Source organism: Vidua macroura, chromosome 24 (genome assembly GCF_024509145.1).
Source record: "Vidua macroura isolate BioBank_ID:100142 chromosome 24, ASM2450914v1, whole genome shotgun sequence".
Taxonomy (NCBI): Eukaryota; Metazoa; Chordata; class Aves; order Passeriformes; family Viduidae; genus Vidua; species Vidua macroura.
Window position 1 is genome coordinate 3,473,402 of NC_071594.1, and position 27,210 is coordinate 3,500,611.

The following is a 27,210-nucleotide window of genomic DNA, read 5'->3' on the forward strand; positions in this document are numbered from 1 at the left end:
CCAGAACAAGAACTAAGAAATTCTAAGGGGCTGCTTCATAATCCTCAACAGAGCTGCCAACTTTTTTGAGAGCAGTTTTTAGCCAAATTGCCTTTTATATATATATATTACAAAGTTTTAATTTTTTACATTTCTTTCCTGTATTGCCTAAATTTTATTTAAATTGCCTAAATTGTTTGTATTGCCTAAATCCCACTGCAGTTCCCTTGTAAACTGCTTAATCTCTCTCCTCAAACACGCTGGAAAACATTTCCATATCTCTTTGTTACTGAAGGTAAGCGTGTTAAACACAGAATATTGTGGTTGGAAGGATTCTTATATAATCTTTTCCTCTGCCTCAACTCGGGGTCAAATATTTCTCTGCTACTCTAAACCAGTGCTTGGCTGACCCCAGTTACAGCCAGCTGATAATGGGGACTGCACGGTTTTTTTGCAGGGAGCCCGGTCCACTCCTTCCCCAGTTAACCATTAGTGTTCCTACAGGTTTGTTTCCACACTCCTGAGACGAGCAAAGGGGCTCTGGAGATGATGTTCCCAAGGACCCATTCAGCAGGGAGCTGGGTGTTTCCCTCTGGGAGCCCTCATCTTTAAATCGAGGGCAAGGATTAGGATGCAGAGTGGAAAGGCAGAGGACAAAACCCCCCTCGCAGAGGGATTCAGTCGCTGCCAGCGGCGCGGCCGAGCCGGAGGGCTCTCCGGGCGTTCTGCGAGCGCGCTCACACGAGCAGCCACGCTTTGAAACTTTCACTGCACATCTGTGCATCCCTGCCTGCGCTCGGCAGCGAGCCAAGCGCCGAATTCCTGCGAGTCCGTGCAGCTCCCACACGTCCACAGCGCTAGGACCCAGAGGGAGCCGGCTCGCCGTGAATCAGAGCGGAGCCCCGAGCGCTGAATGAGGCTGCGACGGCAGCGGCGATGTGAATGGCTCTGCGGGCTGGCCACGGCGGCCGAGGACAGGGGTGCCACGGAGCGCAGAGCAGCCTGCACACCCTCGGGCAGCGGCGAGCCCGCGGCGAGCAGCGCTGCGGCTCTCAGGTGAGTGAGCCCCGCACCGCGCTGCGGGAGCCGGCACCGCCGCACGGCCCAGCTGCGGGGCCAGCGCCGGCTCTGCGCTCCGGAGGAGACACGGCTGGGGTGCGATGGCATCGCATGGGATGGGATGGGATGGGATGGGATGGGATGTCTGTGCGGCACGGAGCGCTCGCTGCTTGCGAGCGGCGCTTGCAAGCACGGCGTGGTTTGGTGGAAGCGAAAATCGCATCTGCTAAAGGCAGGTTTGGCCGCACGCACATCTGGAAGGTGTTCGCGGGGCAGCTGTGGATAAGCTTAAAGCTTGAAAAACATCTTTAGCGAGAGCAGCTTAATCTCAGGGAAATGCAAGTGTTCTTACTCTTTTTATCCAGGTATATGGGAACTTAGTTTTATTTGCATTCTACAGCAGTTACACCTATATGAAAATTCTTTACTGGCTTTGTTCTGAATATTGAGGCTTTCTTATTTCCTTTTTTCCCCGCCCTGTGATAATTCTAGTCTAGATAAAAACGGCCTTTTTTCTTTACTAATATAAATGAATAGGAATTCTGCTAAATCAAAGCGTGACTGACCCAAGGCAGGATCCTTTTAGCTGCAGACAGAGCAGTGCTTCACTAGAGACCGTGTATCCTCTGGGATGTCCACTTGGAAAAGCTCACGACCTCCCTGCTGCCTGTGTGTAGTGACAGGATGGAGCTGACAATGTTTATTGATTTATAGCTGGTGATAACACTGTTTTAGCTGAGACACTGCTCACAGATAAAAACAGGGACCCCAGGCAGGGAGACAGAAGGAATTTGTGTGCTGAGAACAAAAAGTGTTTGTGATTTGGATCTTTCTTCAATTTAAATTCTCCTTATAAAGCCCAAGAAGTTTTAGAAAAACACCAAAAGTGAGCGTGCTTGTCAGGCTGGTTTTCCAAGTTGTCACAACTTGGAAGTTGCATTGTGGCTGTTAGACAGATAATTTATGGATGTTTTCATGCATTAGAGTATCACAATAAAGTTTTTGGGGCACTTTTTTTGCTAAGCCAAACTAAAATGTGACAATTATCTGCAATAACACAGAGGGAGCTGACTTGTCTGTGCATTCCTGCTTGTGGCACTTCTGAGCTGGTTCAGATATTTTGGAAAACAGGCTTTTAAAACCCCCCTGTCAGCTGCCATTTCAGGCAGTTTTGTCTGAAATTCAGAGGGTTACAGTATTTTCTGCACTTCCTCAAGAGGTTACAGGGATGGAACGAAGGGATTTGAACAATGAATCGAATATATTGGAGAGTTCTCAAGTATGATAAGAGAGACTCGGCCTTTAAATGTATTAATAATCATAGATATGAATCATTTGAAAACAAATCTCAGCCAGGTCTGGAGAGGAGCCCCCCGACACATCTGTGCAGTCCCAGTGATTTCACAGCTTGATCAATCCCAGCCACTCACCCCGGAGGGATCTGGCCCTCCCAACAAGGTGGTAAAGAAAGTAACTGTGGCTGTATTTCCTCATCCTCGTGGCTCAGCAGTGCCCCTTTTCCCCACCAAAGTCTGAAATTATCTTTTTAGATGTCTTCATTTAAGTTCAGTAGAGAGCTACAAAATGAGCATCATTTTAACCCACATGCTAAAAAACAATTACTTCATAGGCTAACTGAGCAGCCTATGAAATAACCACGGGATATTAATTTAAAAATTAGTTCAGAAAAAGACCTAAAATACGTATTCAGATTAGCATTTTCAAGTGTAAAATGTCTTTATTTAATGGGATGTCTAGAACAGGGATCAAATAGAACACATTGAAACTAGGTTGTTTCAATCAATAGAATAAAGCCCATAAATTCCCTTACTGCTCCATGGCTTTGGCCATATAAATGTTCCTTTAATCATAGATTCTATTAATTGATTTTCTGTTTCCTTACAAAATGCTTTTAGGACTAACAGAATATTGAATATGTACTAATTAGCATTACTGACTTAAAGGCACGTGGAAAAAATACTGGCAATTTTAAGAAGTTAACAGAAATCTTTGATTTTTTTCATCTACATTTTACAAACAAACTGCTGATAAAGGGGGAAAAAAAATATAAAGGGTTACTAAACCCGATGGTTTCATTCCAAAGATTCAGTGCTCTAACAGCAACAGTGAGCGCTGGATTGGTGGGGTTAGAAATATTTGTCAATCCCAAATGTGGGGCCAATAAAAGCTGGGGAAACTCAACCCCTTCCAGCCCAGCTACAGCAACGCTGACCTCTGCCGGCAGCTGCTTGGGCAAAGGATTTGTTACACCGAAATATTTATTAAATCTCATTCTATTCCCAGAGAAAGGGCCAACACCTCTTCCCACTGAATTTATCTCGTGGAACGAAAGAAAGAAAGAAAGAAACTTGTCCCAGGGCAGCAGGGATGGAGAAGGGTCTGGAGCACCAGGAGGGGCTGAGGGAGCTGGGAAGGGGCTCAGCCTGGAGCAAAGGAGGCTCAGGGGGGACCCTGTGGCTCTGCACAACTCCTGACAGGAGGGGACAGCCGGGGGTGTCGGGCTGTGCTCCAGGGAATGTGGAGACTGGAGGACAAGAATTGGCCCCAAGTTCTGCCAGGGGAGGGTCAGGTTGGATATTCTGGAAAATTTCTCTCCTGAAAGGGTTGCCAGATGTTGGGACAGGCTGCTGAGGGCAGTGCTGGAGTCACCACCCCGAAGTGGTCAGAAATGCCCAGGTGTGGCACTGGGGACGTGGCTCAGTGGTGAGCTGGTGGTGCTGTGTTAACGTGTGCATTCAATCTTCTTAGAGGTCTTCTTCAACCTTAATTCCATGATCCTGTGGGAGCAAAAGGCCGTGCACCAACGCTCCTACAACTGCATTCCTGCCCTGGCCAGAAGGAAATTCCCCCTGTGCTGAGTCTGACCTGGGCAGGGTCACAGAAGCCAAAGCATTTGAGAGCATTTCTCCAACCAAAGGTCAGGGACAGATGTCCTGTGGGATGTGTTGTGGCTTTTTCTCTCCCCACAATACCCTTTGTGCAGCCCCACAGAATTCATTAAATATTTGTGTGTGTGTGGATGTGAATTTATTCACAAAAATTATGTGGTCAAGCAAGGGAAGGTCATTTTTGCTGTTGCCAAGAGATCACAGTATCAATCACTGTGAGTTATGTGCACTCTTGTCTGCCCAGTGCCACTAACACTAAAGCCATGGAATTTGGGGGAAAGAAGATCTCAGACCCTCAATATAAACCCATCCCATCCCCAAATCCTGGGTGCTGCTGGTGGTGCTGGTCACTGGTTACAAGGATAAAAGGATAAAATAAAACAAGAAAAGGTGCAGGGTGATGAAAGCCTGGAACATTTTCTGTATTTAGAGAAACTACAGAGATTATGATTTCTAAGTCTGGAAAAGAGATGGCTGAGCAGGGGTGTGAAGGAGATATTTATAGTCACAGTTGTCCTTAAGATGTAGAGAGGAAATGGCTGTTGTCAAAAATCGAGGAGCAGGAAATAAAACTGGCAGGTGGCAAAGTCGAGGCAAACAAAACAAGGTGGTTCCTCTCTCTGGGCATAAGGGAGCTGTGGAATTCCTTCCCACGGACCCTGCAGGTCACAGGGTTCAGGGAGCAATCAGGCACACTGAGAGCAAAGCTGCTGCCTGCACTTCCATCAGTCTGAGGTTCCAGAATGACCTCCGAGTGGGAGAGCTGCCCAAGGAGATGCTCCCCACGTGTCCCCCACTCCCCAGTCTCCCCCAGGGGCTGCAGGAGGCAGAATTCCTGACCTGATGTTCTAATTCCCTCTCTTTGGTGCTTCAGTTGTCAAATACTTGATCTATCCCCCCCCAAAAAAGGAGACTGTGTAATATTTACTGTGGCTCGCCAGTGCATTGGTGAAAGAATGGCAAAAGTAAAATAGCATCCTTCATTTTGGTGTTTGCTCAAGGATTAGGTGTAGGCCAGTGTTCATGGATGCTACCACTACAGAAAGACATCAGTGATGAGATTTACAGCTCCTCAGGCAAATCAGTGTCTGAGCTGAGGCAGTGGAGAAGGGCCTGTGAGTCCTGGGGCATCTTGTGAAATTCACTGAAATGAGGAAATACCATTTTATCTCATCTCAATGTGGCCTTCATATGGAGCTGGCATCTTATTTGAAAATTTTTACTGAACTCAGGTCTTTTCTAACAACTTCCACTAAAAATATTATGCACAAATAAATCTCAAGGAAAAGGTAGCAGGGCAATGCCTCATTAATTACACTGACAATAACCTTTCACTCTGAGAGCTGCATCTCCCTGAGCAATGCAGCAGAGAATGGCAATGCCAGCAGTGAATCCTGGATGCCAAGAACCTGAGTGCGTTGGCAGAGAGCTGGGGAGTCACCAAGGACATCCAGAGCTGGCTCCAGCAACCCAGAGTCAGAACAGCTCCTGGGAGAGACACTGAGATCACACCAGGGCTGGACAGCAGGAGAAAACCAGCAAAGTGCTGCTCAGTATTTGGAGCCTGCACACAGCTCAGAGCTGCCCAGTGCAAGGAGAAATCAGGCCCTAAAAACACTCCCCAAGGAGGCCTCTGCCACATTATCTAAATTCAAAAGACTGCAGCAGGTAGTTTGAAATTTTGATGGCTTTTCTGCCATCCTTTGAGCTGCCCCAGGCCACTGCTCACTGAATGAAACACCTCGGACTTTTCCTTATCTTGGAGGCAGCTGTTTATCACCTTTCTCCTTTATTCCCTGAGGCTCCTGCATTTCCAACAATACTTTGAGAATTCATGGACAGTGCTTGACACCACCAGATGACCCAAATCAGGATGTATCAGTCACACACTGTTGCTGGGATCTGCTTTATCACATAAAATCCCAGGATCCTTTGGGTGAGAAGGGAACTCATCCCATCCCACCCCCTGCCATGGCAGGGACACCTTCCACTGTCCCAGGCTGCTGCCAGCCCCATCCAGCCTGGCCTTGGGCACTGCCAGGGATCCAGGGGCAGCCACAGCTGCTCTGGGCACCTGTGCCAGGGTCTGCCACCCTCACAGGGAGGAGTTTGTCCCCAGGATCCATCTCACGCTGCCCTCTCTCAGTTTAAAGCCATTCCTCCTTGTCCGCTCTCATGGATACGAGTTCCACATTTCACAGTGGCATTTCCTGGAGGAAACTGAGAGGTGGTGACAATGCACCAAGGTGAGGAGCTCCCTGGCCTGGACTTTCCAACCACACCCTGACACAAACCCCCTCAGTGTGGCAGAAATCAAACCTGCAGTGACCAGACCACGTGAGGTAGTTGAAGACTTCTTTTATTCAGGGATTTTCTAAAACTGAACATCAACACAGACCATTAACTGGTTCCAAAAATGTCTTCCCCTCATTTATCTTCCTGGCTCCAAAATCCAATTTCCTGTCCCCATGGGGTCCATAACAATGTGCTAATAAAAGTTCAGATTCTGCTCCCATTGACTAGTTAGGAATCAAAATCCTAACTGGGATTCAAGCACAGAAGACAGACAAAAAAACAACCAGGACTTAAAACCAGTTCTTTGATTTTTTTTAAATTTTTTTTTTTGGGGGGGGGGCCTTGGTTTACGTATTACTGACAAAATCAGAGAATCATGGAATCATTAAGGTTGGGAAAGACCTCCAAGGTCATCAGGTCCACTTTGACAAACACCACGATGCCTACTAAACCATAATGACCATTTATGTTATGCAAACATGAAGCTCCTCCAAGAATAAAATCAAAGAAATTAATTAAATGAATGACTAATGGATAAAATTAATCTGGTTTGTAATTCAGGGCTGGTCATTTCTTTTGAACTGCCATATTTATGAGAAATGTTGCTGCCTTAAAGAGGATGCAGTGAAAATTGCCTTCATTTACTTGTTAACTGCCCAGGAAATTTTTAAAGATTACACTGATTCTGACAGTTCTGACCTCCAATGAGTAAATTAGCCCAGTGTAAATACAGCTGGGAAGCAGATTATGTGTCTGATAACTTTCTATTTGCCAAGTATGGCTTTGCAAGGTGAAAAACTACTATTTTGATTTTTTAATCACTTTGTATTTCCCCCTGTTGTGTGAGTAGAAAGGTGACGCAGGTTTTTTTACTGGTCTGGTTCACTGCTTCACTTTGACTGTTTTATTTTGTTCCTGACACAACCATATGTGATCCAGCCTCTTTTTTTTTTTTAACAAAAGGAGTTCTTCAGAAATTTTTGTGATGGGGATTTGCCAGGAACCTCATTGCTAAGTAATACTTTGATTAGGATACGTTTAAGAGTTCTAGCTCACAGAATATATGTTTCTCTATTTTGAAACATAGCTTTTATTCTTTTTCTTTGATGACTTTATGTGCTGGATGAGTCAGGTATAAGAAAAGACCTGTGCTTGTTCACAAAGAGCTTTGCCCCGTGGTGGATGACACAACCTGCATTTTCCAAATGCATCATTTCCTGCCCATTATTCCATGATCCTTTTGGGATACTCTATATCCCAGCACCAGACCAGCGAGGGGTTTGAGGTGGGTGCATTCCCACAGCCATACATTGTTTATGTGAATTATTTATACCATAATATGCTCACCTTGCTCTTAGAATCTTCTATTTGCCCCTGTGAGACACAACGAGCCCTTCACCTCCTCGTCCTGTGCTGAGAGGACATTGAAAGGTTCTCTCTGAAAAGGACTAAGTTGATTATTCTTGTTTCTGCTCAGTGTTAGCAATTTTATCCATTTCCCTCAGCAAAACTGATCACAGCAACTGCACTTCTTACCTGGGAGGAGAAAGTACACGAAGTATGTCAAGAGAAACAAGTAAGCACAGAACAAGCCACTGAAGTGAGGTGTGGGTTTATTTTCCATGTCAAAAATCTTTTCCATCCCTTCCCGCATTACTGGGGAGCAACCTGGTCCAGTGGAAGGTTTCCCTGCCCGTGGCAGGGGTGGAATGGGGTGAGCTTTAAGGTCCTTTCCCACCCAAACCATCCTGGGATTCCATGATTGGTGTTTTCAGTGCTCTGTATGTTCAACATCCACGTTTTCGTTCTGCCTGGATCCAAACACTCCCTGCCCCAGTCCCTCCTGCCAAACCTTCCTCTCATCATTTTCTCAGGCACAAGCTGTAAAGAGGAGAGTGCAAAGGGTCACTGCTCAGCCTCACATTCCAGGACACTTTATCTATGCCAAAAGTGTGAGTTTCTGGTTTTGGCAAAGCATCCAGAATCCAAAGCATCAGAGGGAGTTTGATCCATGAGCTCTCCCTGGGTGCACGTTCCTGGTGCTGGGCAGGGCTGTTCTGCAGACCATTTCTTTTCTCTCTGTCTTCTGAGACAGAAAAGTGTGTGGCCCTTTCCTTCTCATTGCTTCCCTCCTCTTTGAAAGCAAAGAAATTAGAAAACCATTTAATGACCTGCAGAATTTCTCCCCTTTGTTCAGTATTTCAAATTTTAAAAAGAATTTGAGTAATTTGAATTCTGTCTTCAGCACTTGCTTGTGCCATCACTTGAAAGCAAAAGGAAATACTTTCTGTGAAAATAACATATCTCCAGTGCCACAGGAAAACTGATGTGAGGTTTAAAGTTAAGATTTGGAGTTCATCTCTCTCCCTTTGAATTTGCAAAAGCTCATTTCCAAGTGACATGTATTCAAACTCTGGCCTTGTGCACAGAAATGAAGTACACACCTAATCAGCAAAACTCCCCTCTGGTTTTCATTTTGAGCAGGCAAAAAATGATCTTGTAAGGCTTAGACCTTGATTATTGCTTTGAACCTAATACTAATGCAAAGAAACCCCAGAGAAAAGTTGAAAGATGCAAAATTCAATCACAATAGGCTTCTTTTAAAAATGGTTCAGTTAGAAATCTGCTAGACATATGTTATTTAAAAACTAGAATAAAAAGGCAATTTTTTGTGTTAGACAATGTAAAATTGTCATGTATTCATCATCTGATGAAAATTGTAGCAAAAATAGGCAAAAACCAAAGAAAAATTTATTCCTATTGCCACAATTATGTCAGTAATCTGTGGAGTCCCACGTTTCAACAGCATTTAATATTTTCATACTACAAATCACATCTGGCTACAAATGTCATCTTCTGTCTCCTCCCACTCCATCCTCATCCATATTCTCTTCCTTCCAGTTCACAATAAAACTGCTTTTTTGTAACCACAATGATTCTTCCTGACAACTGATTCACCACACAAAAGCATTAACAAATAACACTGTAATAAATACAAGGTGCACAGCAAATATCCTGACAAGGAAAATACATGGTTACATATGGGGCTATGTGTTATAATGACAGCTAATTTCAAATATATCAGGTTATTTGTACTAATTCATATTGGCACAACCCCCATGGAAATTCAGATTTGGGAATTTTCTGGATGTGTTTTGTGGAGCTACAGAAGGCGTGAAGTCTGTGACACCTGTGTTCATGTCCTGCTGCAGAAGAGTGATGGATTTTTAAGTGAAATCCAAGGCAGAATCACAATTATGTGGGAAAAAGATCATGGAATTGAATACAGAATCATTAAGGTTGGAAAAGACCTCCAAGATCATCAAGCCCAACCTTTGCTTGAACTCCAGCACACCCATTAAATCATTCTGCACCCCCTGTTGTGACCAGTGCCCCACAGCAAAGGCCAAACCCCCACCCCTGAGCTGGGGGTCCCAGCAGGGCCTTCCCAGCAGATCCCAGAAGCTGAAGGAGCAGTTCAGGAGCTCTGGACTCAGCATTCCCAGATTCCTTGTGAAGCCCAAACACTGGCTTGGACAGGAAGGTTGAAAGGTTTGGGTGGGATATTGGGAAGGAATTCTGCCCTGTGAGGGTGAGGAGGGGCTGGAATGGATTCCCCACAGCAGCTGTGGCAGCTCCTGGATCCCTGGCAGTGTCCAAGGCCAGGCTGGAGCAGCTGGGACAGTGGGAGGTGTCGAGGTTGCAGCTGGATGAGCTTTAAAGCCCCTTCCAACCAAACCATTCCAGGATTCCATATTGATTCTTTCTACAGCTGGGCCTCACCTGAGGTCCTCCCACCTGCTCTGCACGCTCAGCCAGGTGAGGAAATGGCCAATCCAGCTGCAGGGGCTGCAGCCAGATGTTGGTGCTGTACCTGCAGCCCTGACAGCACTGGTGACTACGGAAGGCCGGCTCACCCTGTGTGCTGCTGCCCTGGGTCACAGGAGGACTGTGGCTCATCAACTGTGACATCAAATTCAGCTGTTAATTGTGCTTGGAATTTCTGCTATTACAATGGGATGGGATAGCTACACATGACAAATATTAAATATTCATCAAAGCAAGCAGTTGATGAAATTGTGCAACCATGTGCGTGCAGGGAAAATGATGATTCATTTACAGATGTGCTGCTGATTTTTCATCACTGCACCCAACCTGGGGCACATCAGGAACCAGACAAATGTTTAAACACCACCGTTATTTTCCACTAGACAAACTCTTGTAAAAAGTCTGACATTTCAACTCCTCTTTGAAACAATTTCTGCTGGATGTAAGAAACAAAACCCATAGAAATATCCTTTTGGGATTAATTCTATAAACATAATGACTAAAAAACCTACTGGCGTTACTCTAAAATACTGCAAATTTTGCTGCTAGTACTAATAGCTGCAAGAAGTTGGTATTATTTATCTTTCTAAAACTTTCTAAAAAGTTGTTTTGACTCCTGGAGGCTGCAAATTTTCTGTCCCAGAGACAAGGCAGCACTGCAGCATCATTCAGAAGGAAGAAATGAGAGAGGGCAAGGGTCTTGTTCCAGTCTGTAAATCTGTACATTACACTGGAACCTGCTGTAAGCCTAGGAAATGGAAACAGAAGGGAGCACTGGGGAAAATCTTCAAATTATTGCAAAGAACAGGTTTTCAGGAAGCAATTAACTGTCTGACTGGGAATATCCCTGCTTTTTATTTGATGTCAAGCTCATGGGTGGTATTTTGAAACATTTGATTGAGCTCAGTCAATTAGCCTTGATTATGGTTTGGCTTTTCCCTCGGAATAGGCTGATCCATAGGGAATGCCACTCATACCAGCACTGAGGCAGAGCAGGATGACTCAGCTGATTAATCAGCTTTCTTTTCTCCTATTAAGAAGCAAGACTTTGGCTTCCCCAGCTGCTGGAGTGATCACTATCAAGCTCGTGTTGTAACTCCCACAGCTTTGCTCACCCCTGACTCACATTCTGAGAGAGGAAAAGTCACCTGCACCCCTGAGTGTTGGAGTCCTGGATGAAAAAAACCAAAAACCAGCACCTGACCTGTCAGAGAATCATGGAATTACAGATCCCAGACTGGTCTGAGCTGGAAGGGACCTTAAAGCTCATCTCATTCCACCCCTGCCATGGGCAGGGACACTTTTCACTGGACCAGGCTGCTCCAAGCCCTCCCACACCTCTGTGGCTGAGGGACACACACAGCAATGCTGCACCCAGGGATTCCTGTTCACCATAAAGTCCTTGTTTGCAGGAGAAATGTTCCCATTCCTGTTGCTTTCTGACTGAGATTTGTCCCTAATTTGGAATCAAACATAAGTCCCATGTTTATGGGTTCTGACAATTCCTTCCAGACAAGCAGGTACTGAATCTTCACCTTTTTTCTTTTTTTCCAAATAAATCTAATCACTTCCTTAGAAACACAGCACAGAATCTGCAGATGAGCAATTTTTATCCAATCCCAAAATCAGATTAATTTATTAAATAAGTTAATGGAAGAAAAAAACAAAGGCTACTTGTAAAAATCTTAAGTAAACACAGAGCATTTTTCTCTTTCTTTAATAGGTAAATGGCACAAAAAATCAGCCAGGGTACAGTCACAGTGTGTAATCATGGTCGTGAAATGCCTACAATGTAAATGGACTTAATGACAAAATTAAACAAATCTCAATTAAAGGCACAATCATTCCAGACGGGCAAAACCCATCACTCTCCCAGCTTCCCACTAAGTAGATCTCCAAGCATGGAAAGCTTGCCAGTTATGGGGAACAGTTTAGAAAGTTAATGACAGTACAAATGGGATTGACTGGAGACTGTAATCCTGGCTCTGTAAGCATTGCCAGAGGCCTGACATGAAGGAACAAGTACTATTTCGAGCAGACTGCAAAGCCAAGGCAAAGATTAACATCTGTCAGAATCAGCTACAGATGAGATTCTTATTGATCCTTGAATGTCACAAGAATTTAGAAGGGCTCAAAAGAACTTTAAAGAGAATAATCAAGTATCTGTGGATTTGGTTTGTAAATCTGAAGTACCTTTCCTACATTTCAGCTATTTTTTTTCAAACAGCTGTGTGTGATGTAGCTCAGTGCTACAAGGGAGAAGAGCAATTTCTTCCAACTTAGTCAGTGTCAAGCTTAGTCTTGCAGGAAAAGCAGTGGCAGGGAGCAGTTCTGGTGCTGTTACCAACCTCCAAGACAGCTTTTTGTGTTTGGACTGTGTTGCTGTGGATTTTGTTTCTGCCTCATCCGTATCTATCCCTACTAACAAGATTAAGGCTTTGCTCACATTCTTCTAATTAAAATGCTGTAATTCTGAGAAGAGATTCCACGTCTTCTTTTAGCAGGGTAATCAGTACATCTGTGAGTTCAAGTTACTATTTTTTAACATCAAAGCTTGCACAAAGATAGCTCTCTTCCATGCAGGCCATGACTTTTTATCCACTCTGGTTTGAATAACAGGCTCCATTTTGTAGTGGGATCAACATCATCTCCTACAAGGAAAGGCTGGGAGAGCTGAGAATGCTCAGCCTGGAAAAAAGAAGGTTCCAGGGAGACATGACAGCCCCTTCCAGCACCTAAAGGGGCTCTGAGAGAGGCTTTGGACAGCCTGGAGTGCCAGGACAAGGGGGAATGGCTTCCCACTGCCAGAGGGCAGGGCTGGATGGGATACTGGGAATTAGGAATTGCTCCCTGGGAGGGTGGGCAGGTCCTGCCACAGGGTGCCCAGAGCAGCTGTGGCTTCCCCTGGATCCCTGGAAGTGCCCAAGCCAGGCTGGACTGGGTTTGAAGCAGCCTGGGGTGGTGGAAGGTTTCCCTGCCAACCAAAGGCTCCCAGCACCTTGTCCTGTCAGGAGCACACGTGCATTTTTCTGCAGCATTTTTTCTTTATCAAACTGGGAGAGGCATGATCTGAGTGGAGCGTGTCCAGGGAAGGGAACAGAGCTGGGGAAGGGGCTGCAGCACCAGGAGGAGCTGAGGGAGCTGGGAAGGGGCTCAGCCTGGAGCAAAGGAGGCTCCGGGGGAATTTCTGGCTCTGCACAACTCCCTGCCAGGAGGGGACAGCTGGGGGGGGGGTTGGGCTCTGCTCCAGGGAACAGGGACAGGAGGAGAGGGAACAGCCTCAGGCTGGGCCAGGGGAAGATTGGACATTAGTGAAAATTTCTTCACTGAAGCCATTGCCACAGGCTGCCCAGGGCACTGGTGGAGTGGAATACGTGGAAATGTTCAAAAAACATGTGGATGTGGTGCTTGGAGACATCGTTTAGTGGTGGACATGACAGTGCTGTGTTAATGATCTTAAAGGTTTTTCCCAGCCTTAATGATCCTGTGAACTTCAAGCTGTATTTCACTTACCAGGTGCAGCCTTGAAATTTTATTTACAAAGCTTTTAGTTCTGCAGCTTCTCCTTGCTATATGAAGGTACCACTCCACAGGTTTCAGAAGCCCCTCCTGCCCTCACTCCTTCCCCCTATTTTCTCTGAGGCTGTGACACAGCACTATGAGACAGTTTTGTTTAATCAGCTTCTGCAAGTCTGTTTTGGTGAATGTAGGTTGAGGAAACTCATTACAGCAGTTTAGTCCTCGCAGTCCAAGAGCTCCCACGTTCAATCCACTGATTGTTCTCACCGTGGAAATGGGAAAAAAATAATATCTAATACAATAAAAGGTAGCAAGGAACATAATATGCTGGTAAACACAGGAACAGTAATCTTCTAATCCTGGATTACTTTTATAGGAATTCCCTAATTTCCAAGTCCACATAACAGGGAAGTCAGTGACCCCCACAGAAAGATGAAGTATGAGTAGTTCAGAGATATCCAATGCTATCAGTGATAGCACTGTGTTGCAATTCAGGGATTCAGAGCTGTCCAGACTCAGAGCAGGGCCAAAGAGAGTTCTAGAAAATTTGGTAGAAGCACTCAAGGGCACAGTTTAAAGGAAAAAGAGGCATCTTTCCCATTATCATTTGTACTGAAGCAAAAATGCTTTAAACCATCAGATGATGCCAGAAAATGTAAAGACCCTTCAAATCCTCCTCAGACGAGTGAGTTGCCAAACACAGATTTATAAGAGCTGCTGAGACTGCCAGGTCAGTCCAACTCCCTGTTTCCTGTTCTTAAGCAAAGGTTGCTGAACTTCATTTAAACTCCTTTGCTCTCTGTTCTGTGCTTGAAGGATCCCCACAGCACAGGACAGGATCTGATCTTTCCTTTACAGACACTCTTCTGCTGAGCTGTCCTTTTGCACAGAGGGTCTGTGTGGCCAGGGGAGCTGTTCAAAGACATTTATTCCAGAGACAGCTGCAGGCTCCCAGCAAGGGAGGACGTCCTGCATGCTGCATCATTCACTGCTCTGCGTGTTACACCCTTCAAGCTTTGTGTGAGGTGAGGATATTCCAGAGCTGTCAGGCTCCAGAGGTTCAAGATCCAGACAAACAAACCCCTTCCCACATTGAAATGTCACCTTAAATTTCATCTCACCTTAAATGGCTGAGCAGGGAATAAAAACCTCCTATCTTAAAACATCCACAGCAGCTGCCTCCCCTCAGACTCTGACATAATACAAAGATGGAAAACTCCTACTCCCCACTGCTGGCTGGGTCCCTGCCCAGCAGCCCAGCTGAAATATGGCCCCAGTTCAAACTGTCTCTGCTCTCTGGGAGCACGAGCAGATTTGTTGTGCAGCAGCTGCCTGACACACTCGGGATGCTGAGAGTGCTGAAGTTTGGGCTGTGCTTCTCTGGCCTCACAGGTTTGGTCGTGGGGTGGCAGCTGAAGGAGAGCTGAGATTCTCAGAGCATAGGAATGAAGTAACACCTAAATCAATCTCTGTGCTAACTCAGCCCAAGGAAACACTACTTGGATTAGTTTCTCTGAATATATATTTTGTTGGTAATGTACAGAATCCATCACATTTTCTTACCACCCCTCTTTAGAGTTGCCAGCAGTTGTCTGGCATTGTGAGTTAATGCAGCAATGAGTTAAAACAATCACACAGCAAGGAGTAAATACCTTCCACAGCAGATGAAAGCCAAGATGCTGAAGAGGTCCCACGTGTGCTGCAGAGAAGGCTGTGTGGGGCAGCAGCTCTGAGGCAGCTGGACTCAATGTGTGACAGGAGAAGGCAGGAGCCTTGCAGATAAAGGAGTCAGAAACGTGAAGCAGCACTTGGAGCTGGAGAGGAAACAAAACAGAGGATGTCAACACATAGGCATGACCAGGGGCAGGAGTGAGAGAGCCAGAGAATAGATTTTTAGGGATGGCTGTCTCGCTCTCCTGCTGCTTTTTAATCCGTCCACTCCATAAGGAAAGGTGCAGAAAAGGGTTTTGGTAAAGAGAGAAGGAGCTGGTACTCACATGGATTACAAACACTGGTAAAACCACTCTTCTTTTTCTACCACTTGAGGTATGCAGATACTAAAATACAATGAACAAATAAGGACAATAAGGCAAATAAAAGCATGTGAAGAAATAGGATCAGTTTCCCAAACATCCTGAACACTTGTGCTTTGCAGTGGTTTACTCTGCTGCCAAGTATTCAAGATGATCTCCCAGACTGAGCTCAGAAAAACATACAGGGGAAAAATGTAGGTATGGAGCATTTTGCATGGTGTCAACACACCTCCACAGAAAGCAGGCTTTAATCCTCAGTAAGTGCTGAGTACAGGCATACAAAGTATGAAAGCCCAGGGGTAAAAATTCCAGCAGCAGCCCAGTTTACAAACCAGCCCTGTCTCTTCATGGAAAACGATGCAGCACCGTTGTCTGGAGTGCAGGAGCTGCAAGGTGGAACCCCCTTTGCTTCTTTCCTTCTTCTGATTGTGCTCAGATGAGCCATGGCATTAGAAGGAATATCTGAAAGGTCTAAGCAACTGTAAAAACCTCGTGTTTTTCTTGGTAAACTACCCTAGATGACAGGAGACTCCTATTTCTCCTGCAAGAACTACTTGTGCTTGCAGAGAACATTACAAGATGACACTGCAATCTGATAACTCAGTGTTTCTGTGGTTTACTTTGTTTTATTTGGTGGTGTTTCCAGATTTTTTGTGGAAATTTCTACCCTGTTTCTTAGGAGGTTTTACCCTCTCATTTCAAAACTACACCACATCTAAGAGGTTCCTGCTGTGCAAGGAAAGAAAACCCTTTTTTCCACCTCTTTGGTAACTAAATTTTTAAGCCACCAGCAAGTAGCAAAAAAACTTCAAAGCTGAAAGTTTTTCTTGCACCCAACTAAGGTATTTGCTCAGTTTAGATTTAATACTAACATTGTTATTTAATATATTTTTCATTGTTATAATATATGACTATATCACTATTTATTTACATCTGCTCAGTTTAAAACCCACTGTATTTCACATCTCTGTAGTGGAGTGCTTAGGAATTCTGAAAAAATTGTTTTGAACTCAATTTCAAAAGGGAAAGGCAGGTGGGAGTACAAGGGTTTGAGCATTACCACACCTTTACAATCTGCAGAAAAAAACTCAGGCTTTGAGATGGGCAGACAGATAAATATCTGCCCAAATCTTGAAGATCCCCTCATGTACAGCAGGACACAAAGCTTATGTCCAGTTGTCCAGAAAATACAGAAATATACTTCTCAAATGTACAGGATATGTCAAAGAATACAGAAATCAAACAGCTAATGAGCAACAGCCCGATGATTCAGGGGTTTTGTACACAAAATTCACCTTGGGGTATGCTGGTTTAAGGAAAAATATTAACATTTTTCTGTAGTTCAAAGTATTATGCCTGTGCCTGGTGAGTTATAATAAGAAGGGCACAGAATGACTGTGACTGGTCTGGGGTCAGTATCCATTTCCAGCTGCAATAAAAATAAGGAATTTGATTTCTAAAGGTGTCATTTTAGGGGTTTTTGTCATGATTTTCCTATTGTAATGTAAAATACATCATAAGAGAGGGCAATCATTATTCAATCCCTAAGAAGGCAATTGAATTCATGTAGACCTCATGAAAGTAAAACAGATTTAAAAATGGGAAAGAATATCCTAGAAATTAAAAAAAAAAAAAACCAACCAAAAAGGAGGTGGGCAGTGGAGAAAAGGAACATTGCCACTGCTTGGCAAGAATCCTGTGTTATTCTCTGGGTTCTTCACATGCTACAGAAGTAAATTCTACTGACCATAAGTGAGTGGGGAGGATCATTTTATTAAGTGTTTGTAAAACCACCTGGCATTTCTGGATGGAAAAATCCTGCACAAGCAAAGCAATATTCCATTCCAGTATTGACTGTTTCTTCCCTATCTCAGCACTCTGAGTGAACACAAGAGCACCTCCATGTCATAAGATTTAATTTTGTAGATTTTTGTCTATGTCCTTAAGGGTTTTTTAAATGGAAAAAAAAATATCCAACACATCAGTTTGAATTGCTCCAGCTACAGAACTTTTTATCAGGTGCAGCCAGGCCCTCAGTTCAGCAGAACAGAGATTTTAAAGTTCTCAAAACTCTATCTTTTGCTGCATCCTTCTGTACTCTGACTTGCCAAGCACAGACACCCTTCAGGTTCCCTTTGGAACTTCTCAGAATTCCTGCCCTATTAAAATATCGTTGAGTCATTGAAAATAGTTATAAACACACTGGAAGATGTGTAGAAGATAAAATTCCTTTTGGATGTAAATAATTAATAGAATGGAAAGTCTGAAAAGTCACAGCAATAATTTATGGCTGCTCCTTGTCCTTACATAATGTTCTTTTCCAAATGCATGATCCAGAGAAGCACTGAAGATGATGGAGTCTACCTTTGGGAATGTGATCATGACATCCCAGCTCATTTTTGTTTTCTACCACATTTTTGGAATCACTACACTCATGCCTTACACTACAACACGTGCAATTGCTGAAAATCGCCTGTGTTCAAGTTTATTAGTGCAGTTGTAGAAAAGTGAAAAAGGAGAATATAAATGAAAATTGTGAGCCTGAATAAAAATGAAATGCTAGCATTGCTGCTGGGATTCAGCTGGTTCTTATTAATCAGGGTTTGGAAAATAATCAGGATTTATATTCCCTTCTGAATAGCTGGAATAAGATCACTAGTTGGAAAGGTTTACTGGCCCTAAAGATATTGTATTTTTCTGCCTTAACTACTCTTGGCTGTAAGAGGGGATGTAACATCACAGTCTGATTGCCCTCATACTTTCTGTTCCCAGCTGAATTCCAGTTTGATTCTGGTAGTGCTGTGAAGTCTGAAATTCCAGTTCTTTCATTCCTGGTAATTTTGTATTGGAAACCTCAGGGCCAAATATAGCAAGCCAACTATTCCCAAATTTAAATCCATCTGGGAGAGGTGTAGAGGGGAGAAGGGCAAGCCATGCTGAAGCCTCAGGAAGGTCTTTGGATTCACTGTTTTAAGCAGCAATAGGGAATGAGTCCTGCTGTGTTTGGACAGGAATTGTAGGGAGCAGCAATCCCATCCTGGCTGCAGCTGGGTAGGATGGAGGCATCTAGCTTTATATGGATGGATTTATCCCACTTATCCTGCAGTAGTTTTCCTCTCAGTGCCTGAGATCTTTAGTCACTCCTTGGTGCCTATGAATTAGGATATATGAAACCCTGGAGTCCTGTAAAATATATATATTCAGCTCCAAGGCGATATGGAAAGTTCCAAAGCAATCATCACATGTCAATCATTGACTTTAGGATTTGCTTTCTGGATAATAACATAGGGATGATATACAACCCTGGTATGTTCCTATAACTTACTCTTAGCCAGGGTTTTTATTTCTAGCTCATTTAATTTACCAGCTTTATGCCATTAAGGTCATTGACTTCAGGAGAATCAGATTCACATGCTCCTCCAAAAGCTGTTTTCTGTCATTTATTTTCAGATTTGCCACTAGTTTTGTAAGTGATGTGTTTCCCTTCACTTTATTTAAAGAGATTTTTATCTTGACAGAGACAATTTCTTTATCTTTTATTTAATAACTGTCAGTTTGGTTTTGTTATCTGCAGCAGGATAAAGCTTTCTGCTCTGTCAGGGTGGCTCTGTGCATGTTTAACACTCACTAACAGCCAATCTGTCACAGCAAGGGCTGCATCCTGTCACAAGCCTTTACTGGTATGGCCACCCTGACCTAAGATCATGGGGTTTTTCCCAAAGGAATCACATTTTAGATGACTGTTGATGCCTCTGAATTCCCTTGAGCGTGTTCTACAGGCCAGAGTATCATGATGCCAAACACTGTAAAACAAATTTGAGAAGCAAAACAAATGATTATATTCTTAGAAGTTTTGATTTTGTTTTACCACTCAGGAGTTTTAAAGCGAGGTTTCTAAAGGTGAGCTGTGCCTGTCCCGTGTCACCAGGCCTGTCACCTCCTGTCAGAAACCTCCAGCTGTGGCTCCAGGCTGGATCTCTCCCAGCAGATGGCCTCACTCAGCACCAAATGCTCTGAGGGAATGGGGTATCAATGAAGGTGATGGGAAAGACACTTTTCCTCACTTTGGACTTCTCTACAGAGACACCAGCAAGTGAAATATTGAAGTACTGGTTCAGGATGAAAGAAGGGATCAAATTAGGCCCTTGCAAATAAGCCACTTCTATTACTTATTCCCCAGTAAATATAGAATAAACGTTAAGAAGTGTTTCCCAAAGCCTCAGTGGCTTTGGATTTGGTGAATCCCCACCCTAGAGAATCACAGCATGGTTTGGGTTGGAAGGGACCTCGAGGATCATCTGGCTGCACCCCCTGCCATGGGCAGGAATATCCCACTGTCCCAGGTTGCTCCAAGCCCGTCCAACCTGGCCTTGAGCACCTCCAGGGATGGGTTAAGACTCATGGTGCAATTCCCCCTTAAGCACCCCAAATTCCCAGAGGCTCAGAGGGCTGTGAACCATCCCTGTTATTATCTTCACCTGGGCTAAGGCTGAGTCAGAGCTCTGGAGGCAGATGCTGGGTGCACATCCTGATGACGAGGAGGATCACGGTGACACGATGGTGCTCCCTGCTGCAGGGCAGAATTTTTCTCAGTCTACTGCTCTCCCTAGAAATCCTCAAAGGAACATTTCAGTGCTGGAGGCATTTGGAAAAAAGAAAAAAGAAAAAAAAAGGAAGTGTATGAGACACAGGTAGCTTCCAGCTGGCTCTCCAGCACTCATAAACCTCTTATTTACAGGCTGAGTCACTGCAGATATAATGGAGGAATGAAATCTTGGGTCCTTTAGAGATTCCCATTTTCTTGCTCATCAGCTAAGATCAAGGCAAAGCTGTGCCTCTGACACTGCTCTTAGTCATAATGGCTTCAGGATTCCCTTCAAGGCCTCCCAGGGCTCAGAAATCTTTTCCCTGAGTTGCTACTGCTAAATTTTAATTCCTGTAACTCGTATACTGGTGAAAATGTTTCCAGGAGAGATGTGCCAGAGGTACCTTCTCTCTACCAGCAACTTCAGCAGCAGCTGCCTCCCTCATTTCTCTCTCACTACCAGAAGCAATGAGACAAAACTAATTCACTACTTGTTGCTTATTTTGGTGACCTCCATAATCCCATTTGCTGCACTGACAGCCAAGCAGTTCTGTTTATTTTTTGCATATCCCGAAAATATGCCAACAACTTCAAGAACGACAGAAAACAACATTCCAAATTGTATCATGCCTTAGATTACAACATTCTATGCTTATATTTATTGACTATGTTTATTTTTATTTAGAAAATAATTTACTTGCTGTGTTTGACTGAGACAAATGAGCATTAATTTATCTCTTCTCTGGGTAGGAGCTGCTTTAATGGCATCTGGTCAATGTGCAGTGAGAAGGCTGCACTGACTGCTGTTCTTATTGGAAGCAATTAATTTAGTAAATTTATTAAATTTTCATTCCTAATAACTTTCCAGGCAACATTCCCTGTTTGTCCATTTTTCCTTCGATTCTGTGGGTAACTTTAACAAAAGGGGAATTCCCTAAACATATTTTGTTTGGCACTTGTTGCACTTAAGAGGTCCTGCAAGCAAAGAACTTTTCAAGACACAGAACCATTTGCTTTTTGATGTGATCCATTTCCCCACTCTCCAGAATTATGGAATCCTGGAATGCCAGAATGGTTTGGGTTGGAAGGGACCTTAAAGCTCACCTCATTCCACCCCTGCCATGGCAGGGACACCTTCACTGGTCCAGGTTGCTCCAAGCCCCATCCAGCCTGGCCTGGAACACTTCCAGGGATCCAGGGGCAGCCCCAGCTGCTCTGGGCTCCCTGTGCCCAAACCAGTCTGGGACTCTTTAATTCTACTCTGCATGTGCTGAGACTAAGAAATAAGATTGAAGTGAGATTTTTTTACCCACCAGGTCTGTCATCCTGTATACAGGTAAATCCTGAAGAAAGACTCACTTCAGTAGGATATTTTATGAATGTCTGGGCGTGGTAGAACAGAGGAATAGTCTACGGATGCTGAATAACACTGCATCATTTACTGGATTCCACCACAGCCAGGAATCCGGGAAAAAGACAGTAAAAGAACTTTAAAAAAAAAAGTCCTGCTGAAAATAAATGCTTTTGTGGTTAAAAACCAGCCAGTTGGAACTGAAACAGTGTTTTCTTAGGGTGGCAGAACAGTTGGAAAAGTTGTTGGATTATTTTTGGCAGTGGCCAGCACATTATAGCTCTATCATTACTGGTACTCAACTCTCCAGAGTTCACTGAAAGGGTTATTACTTCACCAGTACATTCCTGCAAAAACACAGCATGCTCCATCTGTATCATGAAGCTCTGGATTCTGGAACTCTGTGTGACCTTTCTGACACGCTGATATGAGTGCAACCAGCTCAGCTCCCAAACACTGCAACACCCAGGGAGAGCCTGAGCCACGGCCCAGACCAAGGCAGGGTGGCCAAACCACTGCGCACGTCACAGGGCGACTCCTGTGCCCTGCACTGATGGAAACAGGCTGGGAAGCTCTCAGCTGGAGGTTTAAACATCAAGTAACTTGTACCTGGGTGTTGTAAGAGCCAAACCCAGTGGCTGCCTTTGCTGGCAGCCAGTGCTCCCACTGACAGACTGTGCAGGTGGAAAGTGAGTCCAATTCATGCTTTGGTTAGCAGCTTGTTCTCCTTAGCAAATGCACTTCAGCCTGATGCAGCAGGATTTCTGCAGTAAAGGAGTACCTTATCCAACCCCTATTTACCTTATCCAACCCCTATTTACCTTATACAACCCCTACTTCCCTTATGAAATGGAGCAGATAAGCTATTGAATAATAAGATTAATAAAATACTATTTCTATCCCATTCAGTGCCATGAATTTACATTCAGAAAATGTGTTTTGCTGAGAAGGTGTCAGTGTGCTGGATTTAATTGGTGAAGAGGAGAATGGTTTTCCTTTAGCTGGGGTCTGGATGACCATTCCCAATGTAGTGATTAAGACTGGACTCATTGCTGCCCTTACAGCAGCAACACAACAAACACCTAAGTATTTGCTTTTATGTGCCTGTGAGTTTTGTATCTTCAATTCTTGTCAAATATCACCCACAATCAGATAATTGTCTGCCAATAAATGGCAATCTGTGATTCTCCTCCTGAATTTAATTGTAACCAATTTTGCTTCCCAGAACAGATGTTGGGGCCGTGAGCCCTGGTTTGTGCCTGGCTGCTGTGCAGTGCCATCAGGTATTGCTGCCCCACTCCTGGGTTTGCTGAGCCTGGAAGGTGTCTGAGAGGAGTGGGAAGCAGTGGATCAATAACCACAGTCTAGTAAAGGTGCTGAGTAAACGCAGCCCTGTCTTACAAATGTACTGCTCTGCAAAGTCTGGAACTGCTTGATGCTGTGACAGGGAAAAGGCACAGCTCAGGAAGCCAAGGGGGTTTGTCCCTGTGCTCCTGCTGCCAAGGGGGGAATGGCATGTTCTTCACTGAGAACACTGATTTGCTGGCTGATTATTGACACCAACCCTTCTGCCCTAGTGACCCACGGCACACGCAGCTGGCAGGAGCAGCAGGGCCCCATGGCAAGGTGCAGCCCAGCCCGGCTCAGCTCTGGATGAAGTAAGGACCTTGCTGGGGGAGCAGTTCTTCGTGCAGTCCACGCAGAGGTAAGCCAGCACTCACTGCCCCAGCAGCCTGGAGGCACCCGTGGCCAGGCTCACACTGCAGCTGCTCCAGAGGAAGGGTTAATGACACTTGCCCTGCACGGAAGTGGGGTTAGTACAGCTGCTGTAATTTTGGCATTGCAATGCCTGTGATAACCTCTGTGCCCAGGGTTCCCATCAGACACCCGTGCACCCCCAGCACTGGAACTGGCAGCTGCACATGCCCTGCGAGTCCAGGTGGCTGCACGAGGCATCCACTGTGAGCATCTCCAGAAAGCACCACCAGAGGCTCTAATAACTAATTCTGTGACAAAGTCTGGAGAGAGAATCACAGAATCCCAAAATGGTTTGGGTTGGAAGGGACCTTAAAGCTCATCCTGTTCCAACCCCCTGCCATGGGCAGGGACACCCCAAACTCCCCTAAATAGCCTGTAAAATACTTCTGTGTGCCAGCAAAAGAGTTCACAACCCTCACAGCCCATGGCACACCTATTCTTTAATGTTAATTTCTCTTGCCTGGGTTGTCATCAAGTTGAGTTCACTTTTTTAATGTGTCACTTTCTATTCTCCACTAACTCACTAACTATAAAAAATATTCCATTTGGAATCTTCAGGAAAGTTACCATGTACCCCAAATATGTTCTGTCTGTGTTTGGACCACACTCCACATAATGATTGAGCACAAGGAGAAGAAATACAAGGCAATTACAGAAAAAAGGCAAGCAGGCAAGGTCTTTCTGCTCTTGTGTTAATGGCCTTAAATAAAAATCTCAGCATGGGCAACACAAGAAACCCAGAGAAGGGAGGTAAATGTAGCTGCATTTCAGAGCAGCAAATCTTGTATAGCACAAAACCAGAACCAGCTCTTTGCTGACATTGCAGCATCTCTTTCCTATAGAAGGAAATAATAAAAAAGGGGTTTATGCATAAACACAATACACTGAGGCTGCTATTGGCATGGCTAAATTGTGCCTGGATTTTGTTCTGCAAACCTCTTCCATTAACATTTCTGTTGGGAAAGCTGACTCTTGGGAGATGTAATGAACCATCTGACTTTGGTTTGGTTGTGGAACAAGGGGTTACTCTCTGGAGGGTGCACAGCCGAGCTCCGAGCTACACCCAGCTCTGTTTCCTTATACAGAGGATGACGAGTGCTCCAGCACGAGCAGCACGTGGGAAAGCAGCAACTCTCAGCCTTGCTTTAAACAAATTAAAGTGCCCTTGGAACAGTAAGGATTTGCTCTGTGACAAACATTTGACTCTCCTCGTCATCATTTTGTCCCTAATGCCTCCAGCCCAACAGTTGCACAGACAAGTGCTCACACGGCTTTTGGCCTTTCTCTTCCTTCCTCCCCTCCACGCAGGCTCTGCTTCCCCTCCTCAGTCACTGCCTTCACTTGGTGTCTCCTGCTGGTTCCTTAAATGTTTGCTCAGGCCTGTGCAAACCTTGCTGTTTATGTCATTTCAGCTCCTGTCTGAGATAAGACATACGAGATCCTGTGGGACATCTTAGGGTTGTTCTGCATTTTCCACAGGATTATGCTCTGGCAGCGCACCCTGGTCGAGTCCTTTAGTGCTGCTTGGGATTCTAATCTGAGAAAGCTCCACAGAGAGGGGGAGCTGCAACCATAATTGACCCACACCCAGAAAAAACACAGAGAAATTCTGGGAAATCACAGTGGAACTGCAGAGCCCGATTCCTCTGGTACAAAACCCTGTTTGTCCAGTGGCTTTGGGGCTCCCTGCCTGCTGGCCAGCCACGGCAGAGCTCGGGGCCAGCTGAGACATGTCAGGAAAACAAGGCAAAGAGACGGGGAGGAGCCTCACCCGGGCTTTTCTGTTTATACCCTGTCTCTTCTTATTAAGTCTTTACAGAGGAAATACAATGTCTGCCCTTCACTGCAATTCCAGAGCATTTTTGAATGTCTCTCATTCCCAACATGTGGCTGAATTAGTCAGCTCATGGTAGTTGCCCAATGAGGTATTGGTGCTGCTGATCTTCCAGCATGAAATGGGTCTTAGCAAAGGTTTAGACATTTGGCTTGCACTTTTCCACACCCAAACAGATGTCCCTGTCCTCTGCATTGAAGGAGGACCAGCACTGGCACTGCATCTGTTCTGCAGGGACTTTTGGGGAGTTCTTGCTCGTGGCATTCTGAAAAAAACCCAGGTGTTTCCCTGTCCAGAATTCCCAGTACGTTGGCCACACAGCTGTGCTGTATCTAAGCAGAGGTAGTTTGGTATCCACAGTGCTCCCATATTTGCCCTTGAATGTGGAAAAATCCCATCTCTCCTTGTGACACAGATACCTGAGCTCTTTGAGGAAGGAGCCTGGGCTTTATCTGCCCTAACTCAGTGATGTGGTGTGTCCTGAAAGGGCAGCTGGGAGAGCAGGCAGCTGCTGGAGGCTGCTGAGGCAGCCAGCAGTGGGGCCTGGCCACGTGGCAGGTGAGCGTGGCTGCTGAGGGTGTGATAATGGCACAAGGTGCTGGCTTGGTGGCCCCCACTGTAGCCCCAAGAACACCTCTGCAGACAAATTTAGGGAATGGACAGCTGTTTTAGCCAAGGGACTGCTTCTGCTTTCACTCCTGTGCAGCCAAGAGACCAGCCCTGGCCAAAAAGGTTGCTGCAAAACTCACTAGAGATCTGACTCCTGGGAACATGCTGTCGCCATATGGTCTCCACATTAATAACACCAAACAAGTGCTTCATAAACAGTGCTCTAACGACAAATACCAGAGGAATTAATAATAATCTAGCTATTATTTTCTAATGTTCTCGCTTTATTAAGAACACTGATGCTGTCTGAATGAGCTCTTCCGGAAGAACAACATCTGGCACTCACATGAATACCTGATGAAATCCTTATGATCCCAGGTATCTGATAAATTTATGGCCAGAACAGCAGTGGTTTGTGCCCGCCTGGCTCACAGTAACAGTGCCCTTCTCTCTCGTTCTAGGTCAGAACGTAATGCCCATGCTGTTCTACACTCTGACTGTAGCTTTTTTGATCGGCACACAGGCAGCTCCCAAGTCAGAGGACAATGCTCCACTGGAGTTTCCTGCAGAACACTCCCTGCTCAGTACCCGGAGCGACCGACCCCACATTGCCCAGGAGGCTCTGCAGACATCCCACGGCCACGCCACGTGGAGCCTCGGCAGGAGAGAAGCTCTAAACATCACTGTGGACCCCAAAATCTTTCGGAAGCGGCGTTTCCGGTCTCCCCGGGTGCTGTTCAGCACGGAGCCCCCGCCGGTGGCCGGGCAGGGCAGGAATTTGGGATTTCTCAGCAGCACGGGGGCTCTCAACAGGACTGCCAGGAGCAGGAGGAGCACGCACCCCGTGCTGCACCGCGGGGAGTTCTCGGTGTGCGACAGCGTCAGCATGTGGGTCGGGGACAAAACCACGGCCACCGACATCAAGGGCAAGGAGGTGACGGTGCTGGGCGAGGTCAACATCAACAACAACGTCTTTAAGCAGTACTTTTTCGAGACCAAGTGCAGGGACCCCAAGCCGGTGTCGGGCGGGTGCCGCGGCATCGACGCCAAGCACTGGAACTCGTACTGCACCACCACCCACACCTTCGTCAAGGCCCTGACCATGGAGGGCAAGCAGGCGGCCTGGAGGTTCATCCGCATCGACACCGCCTGCGTCTGCGTGCTCAGCAGGAAGGCGGCCAGGCCCTGAGCCCGCGCCCTCCGACCCCCCTACCTCAGCCTGTAAATTATTTTAAGTTATAAAGGACTGCATGGTATATTTATAGTTTATACAATACAGAAAGAACCTCATTATTTATTAAACTCTTTTGGAAACCTTTGGTGTTTTGTAAGTTATTTACTGGCAGAGCTCTTTAAAATGAGTGTTTGTTTTAGTATGGTTCACCTCTACAACTCTGGGCTGTTGAACAAGGTTTCAGCAAAAAGAAAACATTTTCCACACAGTTTTCACA

At 45.3% G+C, this 27,210-nt stretch overlaps 1 protein-coding gene and 2 long non-coding RNA genes across 3 annotated transcripts in view; 1 reads left to right on the top strand and 2 right to left on the bottom strand.

The window, feature by feature from the left end:
* Nucleotides 1–661: 661 nt before the first annotated feature.
* On the top strand, nt 662–27,077 carry NGF (nerve growth factor). Its single transcript, XM_053997986.1, has 3 exons — nt 662–1,035; nt 23,136–23,263; nt 26,221–27,077. Exon 3 carries the CDS (start codon nt 26,232–26,234, stop codon nt 26,946–26,948), a length of 717 nt encoding a protein of 238 aa, XP_053853961.1. The 5' UTR covers nt 662–1,035; nt 23,136–23,263; nt 26,221–26,231; the 3' UTR covers nt 26,949–27,077.
* Nucleotides 7,839–10,148, bottom strand: LOC128818558 (uncharacterized). The gene is made up of 2 exons (XR_008440513.1): nt 10,026–10,148; nt 7,839–8,123 (listed from the first exon to the last, which is right to left on the bottom strand). It is a non-coding gene; the product is annotated as an uncharacterized LOC128818558 (long non-coding RNA).
* Nucleotides 20,107–27,210, bottom strand: part of LOC128818557 (uncharacterized) — a 33,634-nt gene continuing 26,530 nt past the window's right edge. The window contains exon 5 of the long non-coding RNA XR_008440512.1: nt 20,107–20,257. This is a non-coding gene — a long non-coding RNA (uncharacterized LOC128818557). The remainder of the gene's footprint in view (nt 20,258–27,210) is intronic.